Here is a 19,832-nt window from a genome sequence, read left to right on the forward strand (position 1 = left end):
TAATGGAATACTCTACAGCCAGGAAGACAAATCAACTATGGTTATGTGTATTAACCACAAGCTTTAAACTGAGTGTGAGGAGCAGATCTCAGAATAATACATTTAGAATAATTCCATGTATGTTTGCACACGTATCTTATATTTATTTCACAAGTGAACCTTTAAAAAGTTACGTTCATGGAAACAAGCTTGAAGTTTTACCTTAAGAAACTAGGATGTCTTTGTGGAAGTTTTACACAAATTCATTATTTACTCTCCTTCCCAGTGGTTTATATTTGGCTTTTGTATTAAAATAATTTAAAGATAAAAACATTAGTATTTTAGCAAGACATATACAGATCTCCCCAAATCCTTTCCACTTTAACCCAGTGGGCAGCTCAAATGTTTTTGTGTGTATTAGGAGATAAAACACATCACAAAGTAGGGACCTTGAAGCTGAATTAATTCAAAGGCTTTCAAAGTCCCAACCTTCCCTTGTGGCTTCATCTGCTGCTCTGCTCCAAATTCTAGCTGGATCCCACACCCTTCTCCAAAGACACCTAAACCCACACCACTTCTGGATCAACCTGCATGCCTTTCTTTCCTTTAGGCTTTGATCAAACACCACCATCTTTGTAAAGGGTCGCCTCAATTCCTAGACAGAATAATAACTTTCTTTTCCGAAGCTCTTAATGACCCGATGAATCAGATGATTAGCTGTTTTGACCTTTTTCCTCTGCCAGACCATGAACAACCCTAGGGCAGTGTGCTATACTATAAATCATAGTAGATCCACATAATAGAAGACTATTTGCCTGCTTTTCCTGACCCTAGTCACTCTATACCCTGTGAACTGTAAATCCTATACTCACCTTCAGTATTACGTGAATTTTGTACCAAGTGGAAAGTGCTCACTATCACCTCTAGGTTTACCAGTTACCTACTTTGAGGAAAACCTCTTACTCGATTGTACTGTCCAATTACTGAGTTTTTTTTTAGTTAACTCTAACATCGTTAATATTTCAAATAGTTAATAACGTACACTTTCAGCTATGAAGCATCTATTCTAACCACTTGGTCCACAGTAAAGCAACCAAGCTGAGCCACTGACATCTTGTTTGGTGGAGGTTGGCAGGAAAGTGGTATAAAACTCTTATGAATGGGAGGAAGAAAGACCATGATATTTATGTTCATCTCCTAAAATGCTTCTGAAGTTAAAAGCTAATCTGTTAAGCAGTCTTCTGCAACAATTTGGGTGTTGACCCATCTCACTCTTAAGAGCCCATCAGAATTAAACCCTTGACCACAATCACTGTCAGAAGCCTGAGCTTCAGGCAATCACCCTTCTTCCTGTGGCCACACTGGACACCTCAACTGGTGACTGTCAACCTTGGGTGCACATCCAATCACCTGGTGTCCAGGCAGCACCCAGGATCAGTTAAAATCTCCGGGGATGGAACCCTACTGATTTTCTTTAAAGCTCTCTAGTTGATTCCAATGTGGTACCCAGATTGAGAGCCATGCCCCTAATCTGACCAAATTCTGCCCCAAGCTTTCTCTCTTTCTCCCAGTTCCTTTCACAGTACCTGCTGGAATCTCAGTCCATCAGGACCTTTCTAGAATCTCGAGTGGAAACTTTCTTGGTATCCTCAGTGTGTTCTTAGAGCATCATCTCCTTTCTTAACAGAAATCACCTAAGGGTTCTCCCTCCCCAGCCTTTTCCACTCACAAAGTTCTAATCAGGTGGTGACTGGGGTTTTTGCTTGTCCCCCAATACCCCCATACAAACCACTTTTTCTTGCAAAATCTCCTCCTCCTTTGAAACTCCTTCATGCCCTTCTTAACCTCCTTATTGCTGTCATCTGATGTCTACCAACCCCCTCAATCACTGAAGATGGTTCAACTCAAAGACGCTTTCCATCCCTATTCCCATAGTTTTTCTTAGCAACCCATCTAATCCCTTGGTCTCAGATTCTTTTGTTTTTGCTTTTTTTTTTTTTTTTAAATTGAAGTACAGTTAGTTACAATGTGTCAATTTCTGGTATACAGCACAATGTCCCGGTCTTGCATATACATATTCATTTTCATACTTTCTCATTAAAGGTTATTTTAAGATATTGAATATAATTCCCTGTGCTATACAAAAGAAACTGCTTTTAAAATCTATTTTTATATATAGTAGCTAATATTTGCAAATCTCAAACTACCAAATTTATCCCTTCCCACCCCGTTTCCCCAGTAACCATAAAATTGTTTACTATGTCTGAGTCTATTTCTGTTTTGTGCATGAGTTCATAGTGTCTTTTTTTTTTTTAGATTCCACATGAGTGATGTCATATGGTATTTTTCTTTCTTTTTCTGGCTTCCTTCACTTAGAATGACAATCTCCAGGTCCATCCATGTTGCTGCAAATGGCATTCCTTTATTGTTTTTTTTATGGCTGAGTAGTATTCTATTGTATAAATATACCACAGTTTCTTTATCCAGTCATCTGTTGATGGACATTTAGTCAAACATTTATGGATAAAGCTAAAAACCATCAATCACTACCTACCCTCCTCTCCAGAAATCACTGCTGTGATAAATTAGAAATGCTTCCTTGAAAAGTTTCTCATGTTAATTTACATGAAGATTTACCTAGAGATATGTAGCATGTCTTATGTCTTACACAGTGAAATTTTACCATTCTGTATGTACATATTCTGTAACTTTTTTTCACTCAGTGACTTTGAAATTTTCCTATTTCTGTATTAATAGCTCCTTATTCTATATTACCTAGAAAGGATTTATCATGTGGGATTTAATCATATCTGTATTGATGGAGATCGTTTTGTGGTGTTATAAACAATGCTGCAACAATTGGACATTTTCCTTCACAAACGTTACTTCCCTTAGGATGGATAGGACCAGTGTGATCTCTAGGTCTTTTCTGATCACTCACTCTTCATTCCTAAACAGCCTGGCTTCCATCTCTATCCTTCCATAAGAGTTCTGCCACAATCACTGCTGTCACTTTGTTTCCCTGTCATCTTAGTCTCTCAACAGCATTTGAGAGTTGGCACTTTTCTTTTTGAAATGTTCTTTTTGCTTTTGGGATAAAACCATCTTCTGGTTGTCCTCCTTCCCCTCTGGCTTCCTTTACGTGTCCCCTGTTGGTCCTCACTCTACTTGGTCTCTAAACGCTGGGAGGTCATGAGGCTGTTTGGAGCCCTCTTCACTCTGGATTCTCTTCCTGGGTGATTTCACACATCTGTTCTCAAGAGCCATCTATATTACAACATCCTTCAGATTCCTATTCCAGTCCAGACTAGTTCCCAGCAGTCTGCATGACATCATTCAGCGTCAATGTATACCACCAGAGCATGTCTTTACACATCCAGAGAGAACCTGACCCACCTTATTTTACTACCTGGCACCCCAACTTAGCTGCTCAAGCCAAAAACTGGGTACTCACTCTAGAATCCTTCGTACTCCCAGAAGCCCTTGGATTGTCTTTCCTTGGGTGTTACCTAGTCTGTACTTTGTCCCCTCTCCCCCACCTGCCACCCCCCAATCCCAGCCGTCATCGTCTCTGGGCTAGGAAAATGCCAAAGCCTAACTGGTGTTCCAGTCCTTAGCCTCCCTCTCCAACCCAGCTTTCGTTCAGCTGCCCAAGGGAACCCTTAGTATCTCAGCACGTCACTTCTAGCTAGCCTTTCAAGGGCGTCCCTTTGCACCTAGAACAAGGCAGGCCTTGGATGACTGGTTCCTGCCACTCTACCTGGCTATATTTCACGCTCCCCTGATGGATCTATAATGTACCAAGTTCTTTTTTGATTCAGGGCTCTGGTGCATGCTGTTCTCTCTGCTAGAAAGCAGAGCCCCCGGCTCTCTGGTTGGTCTTTTTCACCATCAGGTCTCAGTCACCTCACAGAATTGCTCCACGCCAAGCAGCTCGCCCAATTATTCTCAATTACTGCGCCCACTTTTGGCCTCATAGGATATACCGATCATTCATTAGTTTGCCTCCCTTTTCAGAATAAGCTGTATGAGGAGGACGTCTTCTAGCCGTACCCCTAGCCTAGCACAGTGCCTGGCATGTAACAGGCATTCAATAGTACTGAGACGTTATCAGCATCCCGATCTTAGGTTCGTAGTGTTTCTTTCCTTATCTATCACGTTGCTAGTTTATTCAGATAGTTACACTGAGAGGCAGTGTAGCAGCTGAGAACACGTACTCAGACTCCAGACCCCCTTGGTTTGAATCTCAGGTCCTCCACTGACTAGTTTGACCCGGGAAGTTACTAACCTCTTTGCCTGTTTCCTTGCTGGGAACTGGGTTTTACAGTACCTACTTCATAGGATTGTTGCAAAGATTAAATAAGAATGGTGAGGGGCGTATGACTAACTGTATGACATTATTATACAAATTACAAAAATTTCTTCCAGCCCTCTGCTGTGTCTAGAACACAATGTTCTCTGAATGAAATAAACAGTAACACCCACACTCTTGACCACTTGGGTTGGAACTTCTATCTGGCCTATAAAACCAATTTCTCAGATACTTCGAGAGAATCAAAATTCCCACAGTAATGATTGCAGGAGCTCCCTCGTGCGCCGCCTATGAAGAATCCCTAACTGATAGAACAAGAGTCGTTAGCAGAATTGGCAGCTCAGTATAACCTTTGGGACAGGAATCTCAAAGAGAGCATGGGAGATTTGCACACTAGAACAAAGAATACTATTTTCTGTTCATAAGGATTAAAAAAAAAAAAAAACCCACAGAATTTTAACATACTACTCTCTTATCTGTGCATCGCCCAAGGTTTTTCCAGAAATACACTAAAACTCTTCAAGGAATCAGTGGTCTACAAAGTTCCTAAAAAGAGATCAAGAATATATGAAAATAACTAAGACATTAAATTCATCAAATGGCCACTTTTCATTTATTTTGAAAACTATTCAGACACCAGACAGTTTTAAAAAGGGTACAGTTAATATTTTATTGTCACTTATCAGATGGCAGTCGGGCATATAGTTTTCATACTTGATTTTTCCTTTTTGTAAATAATAATAAAAAAAACTACAAGTTTTAAATAGCCAATGGCTGGTCATGTCTTCAGAAAACATGATTAGATTAATTCATTAATGGTGGCTTCAAGTTTTTCCTTATTAGCGCCAGAAAATTCGCCCACCTGCGGGAAGAATATTGAATTGCCATTAGATGTAGTATTGCACCCCTATTTTGTGTATCAGAGATGATCACCGGGGTGGGGAGAGGACATATTTTAAAATTAATACCCATGGATAACACCCAGTTCTTTTAAGTTAAAAACAAATCTAAGGAAAAGACCCTCAAAAGTCAAAACTCAAATATAATTTTTTACACAAATACCTCTTAAAGATGAATGCACTCTGATATAAAGATGAAGCACCAATCACAGGGATTTAGTGCTAGTTTTAACCAGATCACTTATCAATGAGACATCACATTATGGACTTAATCAATGAAGAATGACATATTTAAATTTTCTTAAAAGAAGAAAATGGGGACATGCTCCCCAGTGTGAAGGGAGAAGTCACCTCGGGTTCTTCATTTATACACCATGTTTTCCTGTTGCCCAGTTGTTTTTTCTCAAGGTCAGATGTACCTACCTTTTGTCCCTTTTTAAAAAACTGGAAGGTTGGCATGCATTTAACTTCACACTCTGAAGCAACGTCCTGGGGGAAAGGGGGATAGAGAGGGAGAGGGTAAAAACAGGACCATGAGTGCTGAGCTTTGACAGACATGGCTAAAACCAGATTCTTTTTCCTTTTCCACACCCACAACTCAGCATTAGGACTTTTCTTTTTTAAATATGTAAAGAATGATAAAATGAATACAATGGCAGCACAAAAGCCAAATTGGTTATACTAATTAAAATTATTACTATGTACTCCCCTCTTTGAGAGAGGCTAGCACCAGACACGAGACAGCAGCTCAAACTGTTTAATCAGGTATTTTACTGGAGTGGGGTAGGGACAGAGATGATGGTCATAAAGGCTAAAGTTTAGTGTTAGTGAGAGGAACGTCAACTTATTTGTAAAGGAGTTGTTCAAGAATAACAAAGTCATGGTCATCCATAGGGACAGCTCCAACGCTGCTTTTTCTGCTTTTGTTTCAGAACACCTCACTCCCAACACCTCGCTCACACTAGCTTGCGGGGCGGGGCGGGGGGGTGGGGGGCGGAATGCCATGACAGTGGTTTGGTTTGGACAAGAATTTCAGCTGAACAGGTCCATCAGGGATTGAACCCATCAGCCTGCCACTCAAGAGGGTCAGGAAAGAAATGCAGAAGCACGCAGCACATTAGCAGCAAAAGCTGCAAAGGACAGCAAACAAGGAGGCAGAAACCCCGCGAGTCAGATCACAGAAACCAAAGAACTTTCCCAGGAAAGGAAGGTCAGCTCGAAACACCATGGGGGCTTCCAGGCTGGGACTGGGAAGTGGGGGCCACAGGAACCCAAGCGGTCCCGAGGATGAGCCACCAGTAAATGGGAGCACGCCAGCCTCACTTCACCCCCGCCTCTGAGACTGCAAGTGTGGTTTTACATCTTTATGAGTCTGCGTGTGTGCTGCCGCCAGCTCGGGCAGGAAGGGAGGAGGACACTACTGTTGACGAGCTCTTTCCTGATAACACTGACGTTTTCTGTAAATGCTGGTAAGAGGAGGCGTGGGGCAGTAATGGCTGGAATAAAAATGGCTAGTATACACGGAATGCCTGCTATGTTGTTCCGGGCACTGAGTACTCACTGAAAGCAACAGTTACCAGGAAGGAAACTACCAAGATAAGAACATGTGATAAGACCATCAAATGAAGATCATAAAATTTGAGTTGTACCAATTTATAACTGCAGTGACTCCCCTGTAGTGTGAGCATCGAGATGGACGATGGGGTGGAGAGCTGACAGGTAACTACGAGCTGCACACGTCATGTTCTGGACGAATTGTGGATGAGTAATCAGGAAACCAGAAGAAGATGAGTTAGAAGGGTAGAGGGACTGGTTTAGCTAAAAGGTTGAAACTGGTTGTCCAGGGGGCTGAAGCTGGTCCAGACATTAGGCTTGGCTCATGTAAGGCTTTAAAAAAACCTCTGAATTGCTTACCCACCAACAGATACCTCCTGAACTGGAGTATTTGGGAACACTGGCCTGGACCCCCTCAGCACTGAGGAGAGCAGCTGTTTACCGTGGTCCCTTCCTCTCTTCCTGGTACTTGCAAGCAGCCAGTTGGATACTATCTTTCATACAAGCAGTCGGCAGGAGCCTCAGAGGTGGGTGTTGGTTTTGTTTTTATACCCACAGGGGAAGGGCAGGAAAGTGGAAGTGGTCTGGAAAGGGTGAGCTAACCCTCCCTACTTTTAATCGTCGCCACTTACGGGGGTGCAGCTGAGCTGCATCACCCGGGAAGGCATGCAAGCCAACAGGACCCGGACGCTGATCACAACTTTCAGATGAAAAAGCTACTCCCAAAGCTCTCTCAGCAGAAAATAGAGGGTCCCAAGCAATAGAAACGATAGTCTAATCACTGTTCTGATTCCGGGTGCCTCATATCCCACCGCGCCAGAGCTCGGCATTGCTGTGTTGGTACAACTGCTTAACTTACAATAGGTCCTTTAAAAAACAAGCCGCCCCCCCCAAAAAACTAGAAACAAGATAAATGCTCAGAAGTGGGGTCAATACTTGGAGAAAGATTCTAAGTGTTTCTTAAACCACGTTCATATATTTTATGTCTTAAAATTGCTGTGAAGTGTTTTACATGGTAAACTCTGAGCTAGAGCGTTAAGAATTCTCTCACTGGGTGTGAATGCGATTTTTAAAGGTGACACAGGATTCTGTACCATAACTGAATTCCCCCTCCCCACTGGGCTTTTAGTTAATTTGAGACTTAGACGCGTCCTTGTGAATCAACTCAGATTCATTCCAGGGTAAAAAAAAAAAAAAAAATACTGCATTATTTCAGAATGTCATGATCAATTTCCCAAAAACGTTGGATTGAGATTGAGTTAAAGTGAGACGACTTTGAGAGTACTAACATTTTAATAATACTGAGTCCACATCCAGGAACACAGTCTACCCGTCTAGTAAAATCTTTTATGGACCTCAGTGAAGTTTAGCAGTTCTGTAACTAATATTTCATCTCAACTGCCTCAAGTTAATGTTTTTTTTTTTTCCCTTTTGTTTTCTAGTACTTGTTCCAGGGACTAATTTGCCCATTCCTGTAGGGCTTTGAAAGGCGTACATAGTTTAAAAATCCTAATTGTTATTTTTGAGGTTTTAAAAAACATTCTTCATCCAATCACTTTCCTCATTTAAAAACAGAAAGCTTGCCACTCCCTAACAACACCCCCTCTTCCCATTTTTCCCCCCTTTTTGGGTAAACAATCTAAACTTGTAAAATTCACTTTTTTGGGCAGTGCAGAAGTTATAGTCATATAAACACCACCATCCTCAGTTTACAGGACTCCTCCCTTCCTTCTCCAAAGCCTCGTCAGCAGCTCCTTTGTTGTCAAACCCTCTCCCCATCCCAGCGCCTGGCGACCACTGATCTGTTCTCCATCCTATAGTTTTGCCCAATCTCAGCTTTTTATTAGTGAGTCTACGCCACGACTACACTTTACCTTATTACATTTCCTTCCGGTAGTTTCTAGCTTAGCGCTCCATGGAGCCAGAATAACTTTAAGCCTGCCCTTGCTGCCTCTGTTGAATGCATCCTTGGCTCCTCTAACCAAAATGGAAACACATGGCATTTTAAAGGTTGCAAAACTATCGGGCCTAAATTACTTTGTTTCTTTTAATTTATAAGTATCATTCCCTGTAGAGCTGGAAGCAGAGCCTGCTGTTACGGAAATAAGATCAGTCTACTGTTCTCAAAACTCGTGCTCCTATTTCTCTGAATTAAAAAAGAAAAACTTTTGTATATATATTATATGTCCATTTGAATCTATTACACCAAGAGAATCTCTTCCAGCCCAAGTGTTCAGAGATTCTTCTATTAAAACTGGATGCTGCCTGCCCCAGAGACCCTATAAATATTAAGTGCCCTGGGTCTGCAGTTCATGGGCAGGAATTATATGTATAAAATTTTCTTTAAAAAAATTGAGTTCTAAAAACATGCCATCTATTTAATGATAATGATCTAATACTCAAAATAATGAGAACGATATAATTTTTATCCCTCACCTGTATTCTTTTAGAGCCAAAACTGAGGGGATGTTTACCTACAGAGATCCAAAGCAAGCAGATCTGCTCATGTAATTCATAAACTCCACGGGGAAAAACAACTCGCTGCTTGATAAGGAACTGCTTTTTGTCTGCATTACCTGCCTTGCTAATTCTGCTGCGTGGCCAGGTGAGTAGGGGCTGACAGACTGTTGCTACGGGTATGGGATGACCAAAGGGTTCTGGAATTAGTTCAATTTTTAACGCTGCAAAAGATCAATAAGGCAATTTAGATGGTGTAATAGCAGTCATTAAAGGTATTCAGAGAAAAAAGACCCATACGTTGCTCAAAGTGAAAGGCCTACTCCTATTTGTGAGAGGGTCACTTCAAGGTCCGAGGTTTAGACACTTTCAGGGTGACGATGAGAGTGCCAACTAGACAAGGAGGAGCTGTCCCATAGAAGCCGGGGCCACCTCTGCACAGCTACTCCCCAAGGGTCTCGGATTAAGGTAGACAGCAGCTGTCCTGGTTCAGGAGTCAACTCCATGGGCTCCGCCCTCAATCGACCTCTCTTCCTTCCATGCTGCAGTCCCCCTGTCTGTTCAGTGCGGGCGCTAATAAAAACGGTTCTCACAGTTACTCTCTGGATTAAATGATATAACGCAGGCAAGGGCTTGGTGTAGCACTGAGCATGGTAGGGCTTCCACATAAAAACTGATTCACCTCCCAGAAAGGCTCAGTACCAGTTTCTCTAGTCCCTCCCCGGTGCCATTTTCACCTGGCCAAGGTGACCATATAGAAAAAATTAGCCTATACATTAGCTTAAAACAGGGAGTGCATTTTCCCCCCCAAACACATGTGGTCTACTCTTATTTACTGGGACACATCGGAATAACTTGACAACCATACAGACTCGTTCATTCTACATCTGCTTCATGCAGGTAGGCGTGCGAGGTGGAGGGGAAACAAAGGTGAACAACAGAGGGCCCCAGACCCCAAGAAACTGACAGAGATCAATCTCATCTAAGCCCAGCAACTACCTTACTTAGTCTGGTGTAAAAGGGGGCAGCTGGAGGAGGACTCCCGGAGAAGATGTGAAGCTTAGGACTAGGAGGTTGTCCTGCAGGAAATAAGGATGGGTCGAGTAGAGAAATGTGCTGAGAAGCAGCAATCTGGTACTGGGAGGTGCTCACAGGTGGTGCCACACACCCCTCTGGACCTTTAGTAGGCATGCCATGTTTGTGTAGCGAGTAAGCAAACTTACAAGATTGGTGGGCAAGTATGAAGATCTGGTCTTAGACTCAAGGGAGACGAGAATGAGCCTAACGTAGAGGTCACTTGGCCAGGACTGGAACCTGGGTCCGGCGCCTTTGTTCCCAATTCACACCCTAACCCACTCCCGCCCCACTGGGGCTGAGCAGAACTGCCCACACCCATTTAAATCCTGGATCTGCTACTAACTGTAACTCCGTGGCCAGCCTCTCTGGGTTTAAGTCTGTAAAATGGGCATGGTAAGACCAAGGATTACATCAGTCAATACGTGTGCAGCACACAGAACTGTGTCCCTGGCACACGAAGTGCCGAACAAGCACTTTAGTTAAACCAGCCTTGGAATGTCCCCCCAGATTCTCCTCTCAACTGTCTGGCACCTTGGTGTTTGGACTTTTCAGTTTTTATCTGTTGAGTGTGGGCTTTTAGAAAGACAGGTGACTAGTAAAGAGGATGGCCATTTTAGCTGAGGATGTGACAGCATAGCTCTTGCTACCTAAGATGAAGCTCGATTGGCAAAAGCACCTGTTCTTCTGAAATACACTTTTAAGCTCGGGTTGTAGTTCTATCTTTGAACACAAGCACTGTGCAATTCAGAGGAAAAGGCCAACGCGGGAAGGTCAGCCGTATCCCAAAGTTCAGCCACGTACCTGACAGTCATCCACGTCTACTTCAAGGAACACCACGTTGGAATACTTTTCAGAGAGAGACTGGAAAATTTCAAAATAAAAAAATTTACCAAGACTGAGCCCTGGGTAACGGCAGTCAACACAATCAAGCTTCTTAAATGAAAACTTAAAAGTAGGGACTGAAGATCCAGATATTAAGACGAGGGACAAGTAAACAGAAAGGACATGCTCTCTGAATCAAATTCTTCCTAGTATAACCCACTCTGATTCCTGAACCTCCAATAAGGCCTAGGTTTCAACTTGAAGAAGAGCGAAACCACTGAAGACAGCCAGATTAACTTCTGCCAGTGTCTTCGCTGGGCTGTATGTGTCAACCCTAAATCAAGCTGTAACACTATTACCTGTAGACCAAAGACCCACCAACACCCAGCCAAACCTCTTTAACTGTCCTGTCCTTCTTTCCTAGCTGCGCGACCGCTGACCCAAACACAAACGGCTAGCAAAAGCAGAAGCTGGTCACTACTTACGTGGAAGAAAGGCTTGATCATTTTGCAGGGCCCGCACCACGTGGCCGAGAAGTCGACTACCACCAGCTTATCTCCCGCACTGTTCAAGGCTTCCTGAAAAGCATACTAGAAAGGGGACGAGAAAAGCATGTTAATTTAAGTTACATTTATTCCCAACAGCTCTGATAAAACCTGATCAAATGTGACACAAGGTACAATCTGGAGGTCCTGCTTTCAGGGCTCATTTTTTACTCAAAAAAAAAAAAAAAAAAAAAAAGCACACTTTGAAGAAATCTTGCTGTGTTGTGTTGTTACCTGATAAAATGAAAGCACGATGTATGCTGTATCACTGTTCTTATCTTCATAAATATTTGTAAAATACTAAGCAAACAAATGGCAAATAAAAATAGACACTGGTATTAAAAGTATTTCCACAGCAAGTCTAGGTATATAGTAGACATTCACTAAATGGTGGAATGATAAAGGGTCATGTCAACTGAGTAACTCACAAAGGCACAGAATTTTGCATATAAAACACAAGGGCTTTTAAAAACTAACTTTTTGATTAAGCTAATACTGTCTATGGTAGGCTACCCAAAAGCTAAAAAAAAGGAAAATAACCTCCTTCAAATCCTTACACTTAACCACTGTTGACCTTAAGCCTATTTCCTTGTACTTTTTAAAATGGAGAGTCCAGAACTGAGATCATTCTGTTTACCTATCATTGATTTCTGCCCTCACTGTTGACCAAATGAAAAACAGTTTTAGTTCCTTATGAAGGGCATTTTCTTTAGATGTTATTTTGTATAAGCAATGGGTGTTGAATAAAATTCCACCAGCAAAATTGATCAATTCCCTTACCACCAACCTCTCTGAATAATTTACCAATGGTCTTGCTACTGTAACCCTAGGAACCTAACCTTCTATGATTAACAATAACCTCATTTTTAATCGCACTTAGACAGCTGGTGCTGACCGAAACCAGGGCCGGAAAGAGAAACCCAAAACACAAACATCTGTATCGGTGTTCCTCAAGGGGAAAAACGCCAGTCACACTGGTTTAATTAAAAACTGACACCCCCCTCCCCCACCTTGGAAGCTGAGAATCAGACCAGATCTGGTCCAGGAAAGAAGGAAAGTAAAGCACTATTAAAGCACAAAAAAACCACTAAGGTGAATTCTTCTGACGTTACTTCTTTAGATTTCTAATTTCTACTTCCATGTTTTTCAGGGGAAACAATTCACAAATGGTGTTCCTGAGAATGGTATGACTTCTGTAACCTCAGTCGTGCAGGTACAGACCTGCACACACACAGAGAGTAGGAAGCACAGAAATTATTTTTCCAAACTATCACTCATTTTTCCAGATGAATTTCCTTCAAAGCCTTCCCTAATGTGATTTTTGTAGGTCAAACCAGCCATTCCTTCCTGCAAGATCCAGGCAAGACTGGAAAATAAGGAATGACAACGTCTGGTCAGATGAATACATGGTTTTGTGAACAAGGCTGGCCCTCAGTAAATACTGGTGAGGTTACTTTCAACTAGAATATCTTTCAGCAGTAATGCTGGCTTCACTGAACATGAGTCACAGAACCAGGTGTATGTAAGACAAATTCTATTCCCCGGATACTTAAGTTTGCCTAAAACAGAAATGAGTCAAGATTCTCCTGCTAAGAAGCAACCACAATTTCTAGCTCCCAGAAGCTACCAGTGAGGATAGATAAGGGTCCCCATCACTGACAAACATTCTGAAAACAAGGTGGGGGCAGGTAAATAAGCAGTCTAGTAGCCCTTTTCCTAAACATACACATTCCAAAGGCAATCAATAAGTGTAAGAGTGATTTACAAAGCATTTTAGCAGAGTGCCTGTGTTTTTTTTGAACGTTAGGAGTTCAATAAGTAGCAGCGACCATTCTTAGAAAACTTTTGATTTCTTCTTCCTCACATCTACAGTTCATTACCCCACTTGTATCTGAAACAGATTCCAGTGGCTCTAAACTGCCAAAACCTCAGAGTTGTCTTGGATGGCCACTGACAACAACATTAGTCCATCACAATGAAAATCTAAAGTGTACTCAATATTTACAAGTAACAGTCAAATTAGTTTAATTTCTGATTGACCCTGGTTCATGGTTTTGAGGATCAACTGATCATCAGGGCCTTTGGGTTCCAGGTGGTGGTCCTTTTCTGAGTAATGAATTTCCCATCACCCTCCTACATTTCCTCATTGATGAGGGGAGGAGGGTGCTGTAACCATGACAACTAAAATAGACAAAGGCTGAGAAGTGCTCCAGTAATCACTTTTCTACTGTAGTGAATGGATTGTGAGACAACTAATGTAGACCACTCAGATCTTCTCACTCCCTTAATGGGTTCTTACAGGTTCTACTGATGAAGTCACTAGACACAGAAGACCACCCCCTAAACCCTTATAGACTGTTACTTGCTACTCAGTACTATTGAATAAAAGTATGTGAAACAAAACTTAACATTAAGGATCTCTTTTTTTCAACCAATAAGAGTTGCTAATTTTAATGTAAAAGCTCATACACACACACACACACACACAAATGATTCCAATAGGAATCCCACTAAGATTGATCAAATTGATTAAAGATAAGCCAATTAACAGACTGGTTTTTCACAGACTACAACTAGCCAATCAACATAGGTGGGGAGGACAGAAATTCAGAGTCGCTAACAATCAACGATACTCAAATGAGAGCAAGACAACTTTTCTTACAAATGATTTGGCCAGCGTTGGAGGGAAGAAGTTAGCGTGAAGCGTGATGAGGTGGGAGTGCAAAGAGCATCTAGAGACATTTAACATGCCTTAGAAGGTTCACATCCCTTGACCCAAACCTGCACAAGACCCTAACCTGAGGAAACAGCATGAACTCTGTACAAAGTGTTATGAACAAAGACATTCACTGATAGCATCGAAAACTGCCTAAGTGACCAGCAATGTGTTCGGATATTGAAATGATTAGAAAAAGCTTCTAATTACACGGAAAGTGTTCAGGCTAAATTAGACAACAAATAAAACCCTCAGCAAACACAAGTAAAATGTCAACTACTAGGAAACAGGAGCAACCAAAATTTTCTACAGTGCTGTGTTATGTCTTCTGATAGTAAAAGTAACAGTAAGACAAGGGACCATTAACGGAGAACGTTCCATTTCCGAAGTCAATCCCAGCACCTAACAGGTCGGGGCACTCCTGCTTTACTGGGGTGGAGTGTATCACAGGGGAAACGGTTTCGAAGGGTCTCCCACTGTTTGGGCAACATCAATTTTCTCCCACTCTTTTCTGGCTCTGCGTTTAACATCCACCTCTTGAGTGGCTACAGTACACCTAACATTGTGTTTAGGCTCTGCGTTTTTCGAGCACGAGAGTATTACACTTGTAATAACTCTCGCAATGCAACAATTGCCTCGGGCACTCTTCAGAGGACAAGTGCACCACGGGGTACGGCTGCTCCCAGGGGGACTCCTGGCTTCGGCGAAACCCATAGGTCGTGGGTGAATCACAAGATGGGCAGGGCAGTGGAGGCCCCTGGGCCCAGCCGTGGGGATTGAGTCATTCCAAAGCCAGCGCTGCCGGAAACACGCCCCGCGCAGCAGGAGGAGTCCGGAGGGCGCCGCCAGGACTTAACTTCCTAGCGGCCACCTGGGCCCCTTGGGCCGGTGCACACGAGGTGGGGGGGGAGGGCCTCCACCCCGGAACCGCCCCCTTTGCTTGGATGCAGCCCGCGTCATCGCTGCCGGCTGGCAGTGATGGAAGGAGCCGGGGGTCTCCGCCTCGATCCGCTCCCCAGGGAGCTCACCCCAGCCAGCGCGGGTAGATCATGCCTCTCCCCGGGGAGGGAGTGGCGGCCAGCAGGCCTGGGCTTGCTCCAAGGAGCCCTTCATCTCCCTGCCCGGGTCGGTGACCGGATACAAATGGGGGCCAAGGGCTTGGTCCCTCTATCCCCTCACCCAGTTGGGGCTCCCCAGGCCGGGGGTGGCGGCGGCGCAGTGGGGGGTTCGTGCATAGCCCGCGCGTCCTGGGCTCCCGGACCCCGCCTTCCAGGACGCCCTGTCCCTCTCCTCCCTTCCTCCAGGGCATGCTTCACCGTCTCGGGCGTGACCAGGCCCGGGCTTCTCGCAGCCCCAGGCCGAGCCGCCGCGTCCCCTTCCCCTAGGGATGCGGAAGGGCGGCCTGCCCACCTGCGGCCCACCGCCTCCCCCAGCTGCGGAGGCTGCACGCCGTGCCCTGGCCTGCCCCAGGAGCACGTACCTTGCTCTCAATCTGCTTCACCATTTTGACTGCTGGAGTCTGACAAGCGACCTTACGATGGAAGAGATGGAAGCGGATTCGATACACCTCACAGAGCTCGCGGAGGGCGCAGCCCGCTTTCCCTTTATAGCTACGAGGGACGGGGCGGGGCGGGCGCGCGCTCGCGCGCGCGCGGCGTGCGTATGTGGGGAGCGCGCCCGCTCGCTCCTCCCGCGCCCGCCAAGGCACCGGGGCTAGGCTCCGCCTCCCAGAGCAGCAGACAGGGAGGCCCCGTCTGGCAGGGGGCGGGGCTGGGGCGGGGCTGGCAGGGCGTGGGGCGGAGCTCCAGGGAGCCCTCTGGGACCGAAACTTTCCGCGTTGCCAGCCCGCACCCCAGCTGGGAGTAGGGAACCGTTGGGGAGGGTCATCCGGGGACCTAAAGTGCGTGTGCACTGTGCACGGCGGGCGGAGGCAGGGAGGCGGCTGGCCACCCCCGGAGCCACAGGCACCTGGGCGGGGTCCGGCCACGCCGCAATCGAACGCGCCCAGGCTCCAGAAGAGGCCATATAGGATTCCTGGAAAAGACCCGCCACATTCCCGCCCCCAGTCCCGCGAACCCACAAAGTGCTGAGTAACGATTACCAGGAAGTCTCTCTCTGCGTGCACCCGCTTCTTTCCGGAATTTACCGTGACGGTTCTCTTCTCTACCCTCCTTCTTTCACGGGTGAACTTGCTGCTCCAGCGTGACACAGCACTTTAAGGGACTGGCTGGGCTCCTCCGAGCAGACTGCTGGTGTGGGTTCTCAGTGTGGCCAGAGTGACGCAGTTGTGACCCTGAGCAGACCGTGAACTCCCGTTCCCTCAGTTTTCCTTTCTGTAAAATGAGCATCAAGATGGTCCCTAACTCCTGGTGGTGGTATTTTGAGGATTAAATAAAGTGCCTGTACATTGATGGGGCCAGTGCTCGGCACATGGTAAGCGCTCAAAAAATAGTTACCATTAAAGCTGCTGTTAGTACTAATTAGTCTTGCTTGGTGTCGAGGTGGCGGGGAGGGGGAGGTGGGGGTGGGGAGGCATGCTGAGCTGGGAGGCTTTTTATTTATAATGGCACCAGTACACACAGGTGTGTGAGTTTTTCTTACAGGTGGTAGAGCCTGGAACAGAGAAGCAGGCCATTTGCGTTGATACAGGATTGCCTGTTGCAGGCTGGGTTTGGAAGACTGGGGATTGGGAAAGGTGCGTATTCTAGCTGGCATTAGGAAGCCAGGAGGGCCTGTGGGTAGCTGGGAGTAGAAGTGGGGAAGCTGCTTAGCTGGAGAGAGGCATGAGAGCCAGATGCCTGGAAAGAGTGGGATGAATTGGGGCAAGAAGGTGGAGCATGATTTTCCGATGGAGCAGCTCTCGGTGCATCTAGGTGTGATTGGCTGGGATGGTGACATTCCTCCCTGGCTTCTTCCTAGGGCCCCTGGCTTCCTTCTCTCTGCCCTTTCAGAGAGGAATGAAGAAAACCAGAGGTTTTGAACCTACTGTGCAACGTTTCTGGAATGTTGAGGAGCGCAGGGCTGTGGGTAAGGATGTAGACAAGGGACACGTTCTAAGGACAGTCCTAGACTGAAGGAGGAACTTTTGCATAGAGAATGAGGACTAGTAGGGCACAGAAGAGTCCTCGTGGGGTACCAGGAGCAGAACATGGCTTTGCTGCTGCTGTATCTTCAGCCCAACTTTCATCCCAGCTTCTGCGCCTCTCTGTTAGTTGTACATTTTATGTGGGAGATGACAATAAATGATTGCGCTGTAGGAAGGGGAGGTACAGATCTCCAGTGGCCATCCAGTCCACCCTCTGACATCTCCTCTTCAAGGAAGTTCCAAATATCCAGTGACACAATTAGAGGAGGTACTGACCCCACTCCACCTTCCTGGACCAACATAGAGTAGATATGGGGGCTGTTATGATGACAGAGAACAGGGAACTGGGAGGCTAGCATGTGTGTTAAGAGGCCAGACTCTGCAATTAGATTCCCTGTCCTCATCCCCACTCTCCCACTGAGTGGCTGGGTAACCCTAGACAAGCCTAAATGGCCTTCCTGTGCCTCAGTTTCCTCATCTATAAAATGGGGATAATAATACCTCATGCTATTGGAAGGGCTGAGTGAGCTAAAATATACATAAAGTGCTTAGAACCATGCCTGGTACGCAGTAAGTGGCATATGAACTCGGATTATAGGCTATTAAGGGAATGGTGAAATCCTTCTGGAATGATGGCAGAGGTGGAAGGGGAGACCCGAGAACAGATGTCAAAGCCCTAAGTGAATTAAGTCATCAGGAAATTAGTACAGAACAGTGAGCTCTATAACATCAATCTCAAAGGAATTTTTCCCCTCACAGCGTGAAAGAAAAGTGGGCATGACCTGGCACTACCTGAAGAGGAAGATCCCCTGCCACAGGGGCATGGGACACTTAGTCCTTAACAGTTCAGCTGTGGCCAGGAGGTGACATTCTGGGAAGAGAGTGAGGTGTGGAGGAATTGCTGGGACAGCCCGGTGAGGGAGGATCTGTTTGTACCGAGAGGTCGAGGCGAGAAGAGGAGAGAGGGTGATGGAAAAGTCGTGCAAGGGCCTGGTTCTGCGCTTTAGTCAGAACTCGTAAGTTTTAAGAAGAAATTCCAAGTCAAATGACTTCAACAAAAAAGAATTAGTAGTGCATACTCCCGGGAACTCCAGAGCCCACAGATGTCCTGGGAGCACCGTGCTTATTGTTTCATTCTCAGTGGGCTCTCCACCTAGTGTCTCCACCTAGTCCAGGCTCCTGCAGACTTAGGTCCCTACCGTTTTAGTGTCCCGGAAGGAAGAGCGCTCCTCTCCCCGTTCTAGTAACTGCCTGGGATGCTGCCATTCACTGACCTGAATTGGGGGAGGGCTGGGAGGGGAGAGGCATCAGCTTTGCTTGAACCAATCATTTCCACCAGGAGTGAGGAAAATCCAGGGGGTTACCAGAGGAAAGGGGAAATGCATTTTGGACAGGCAAAATTGGTATTCCTACGTCATCTGGAAGAGCAGAGGCTTGTAGCCTGGGTGATGAGCTTGCTTCAGGTTTCCGGGTCGGCTCAGTCTGAGGCTCCCTGGGGAACCAGAAAACTAGGTTTGCTGTCTTTGTTCAGGTCTGACTTGAAGAAAATGCAGCCCTAGGGCTTCTGAAGCAAGCTTTTCTCAGATGGTAGATTTCTCTAAGTATGGCCCTCGATCGCCTCCTTCAGCATCGCTGAAGCTACTTGATGATACTGCAGATTTCTGGGCCACACCCGGACAGACTTACGGAATCGCAGTCTTTTGAGGCAGATCCCTGGAGTCGGCATTTTTAAAACAGCATCTCAGGTGATTAGGGACACTAAGATTTGATCAGTTTTGCCCTGGGATCTCCAAGGGGATTCCCGCATGAGTTAAGCTTAAAGACTGTCTAGAAGGAGAGTTGCAATGAAGAAACACAAAAGAGAACATGGTAAGTGGTATAAAATTGGGAGCTCAAAATACTATGGTAAAGAAGATGGAAGGCAAAGGAACAAATAAAAGCGTGGAACAGTCCTTCAGTGCCGGGCCTGGAACTGGGTGTGTCACATCATTCATCTCAACCTCCCCTAGAAGATAGATTTTTATTCTTCCCATTTTACAGAGAAGAAAATCAAGACCCAGAGAGGTCGTCTGGTCACATTAAATGTGCACCAATTCTTAGACCTTGTTCCTGAAGGGGAGGAAGTGTCAGCCCAGTTTTCAAGCCAGCCCATCCACATATCTTTGAATACCCCTGGTTTCACCAGTGACAAATATCTAACATTCCTTATGCTAATTTACAAACTCTAACTGTAAGGGTATTTCCCCTTTGCTGCTTCCAGATTCTTTCTTCTCCTTCAAGAATCCTGTGCATATCATTACTGAAAAAAAAAAAAAAAGAAGAAGAAGATGAAGAAGAAGGAGGAAAGAACATGACCCTCATCTCACTTCTTACAACAAAACCAGCC

General features: G+C 45.1%; 1 protein-coding gene and 2 long non-coding RNA genes across 3 annotated transcripts; 2 read left to right on the forward strand and 1 right to left on the reverse strand.

Moving 5' to 3' along the window:
• Window positions 1-4,881: 4,881 nt before the first annotated feature.
• TXN (thioredoxin) lies at window positions 4,882-16,001 on the reverse strand. Its single transcript, XM_010978718.3, has 5 exons — window positions 15,842-16,001; window positions 11,586-11,690; window positions 11,080-11,139; window positions 5,614-5,679; window positions 4,882-5,153 (listed from the first exon to the last, which is right to left on the reverse strand). Exons 1-5 carry the CDS (start codon window positions 15,863-15,865, stop codon window positions 5,091-5,093), a joined length of 318 nt encoding a protein of 105 aa, XP_010977020.1. The 5' UTR covers window positions 15,866-16,001; the 3' UTR covers window positions 4,882-5,090.
• LOC116152708 (uncharacterized) lies at window positions 6,479-11,661 on the forward strand. The gene is made up of 3 exons (XR_004136330.2): window positions 6,479-7,271; window positions 9,195-9,349; window positions 11,525-11,661. It is a non-coding gene; the product is annotated as an uncharacterized LOC116152708 (long non-coding RNA).
• Window positions 16,002-16,181: 180 nt separating the features above from the next.
• LOC116152707 (uncharacterized) lies at window positions 16,182-19,772 on the forward strand. The gene is made up of 2 exons (XR_004136329.2): window positions 16,182-16,794; window positions 19,707-19,772. It is a non-coding gene; the product is annotated as an uncharacterized LOC116152707 (long non-coding RNA).
• Window positions 19,773-19,832: the final 60 nt, after the last annotated feature.

The sequence above is a fragment of the Camelus dromedarius genome, chromosome 10 (genome assembly GCF_036321535.1).
Source record: "Camelus dromedarius isolate mCamDro1 chromosome 10, mCamDro1.pat, whole genome shotgun sequence".
NCBI lineage: Eukaryota > Metazoa > Chordata > Mammalia > Artiodactyla > Camelidae > Camelus > Camelus dromedarius.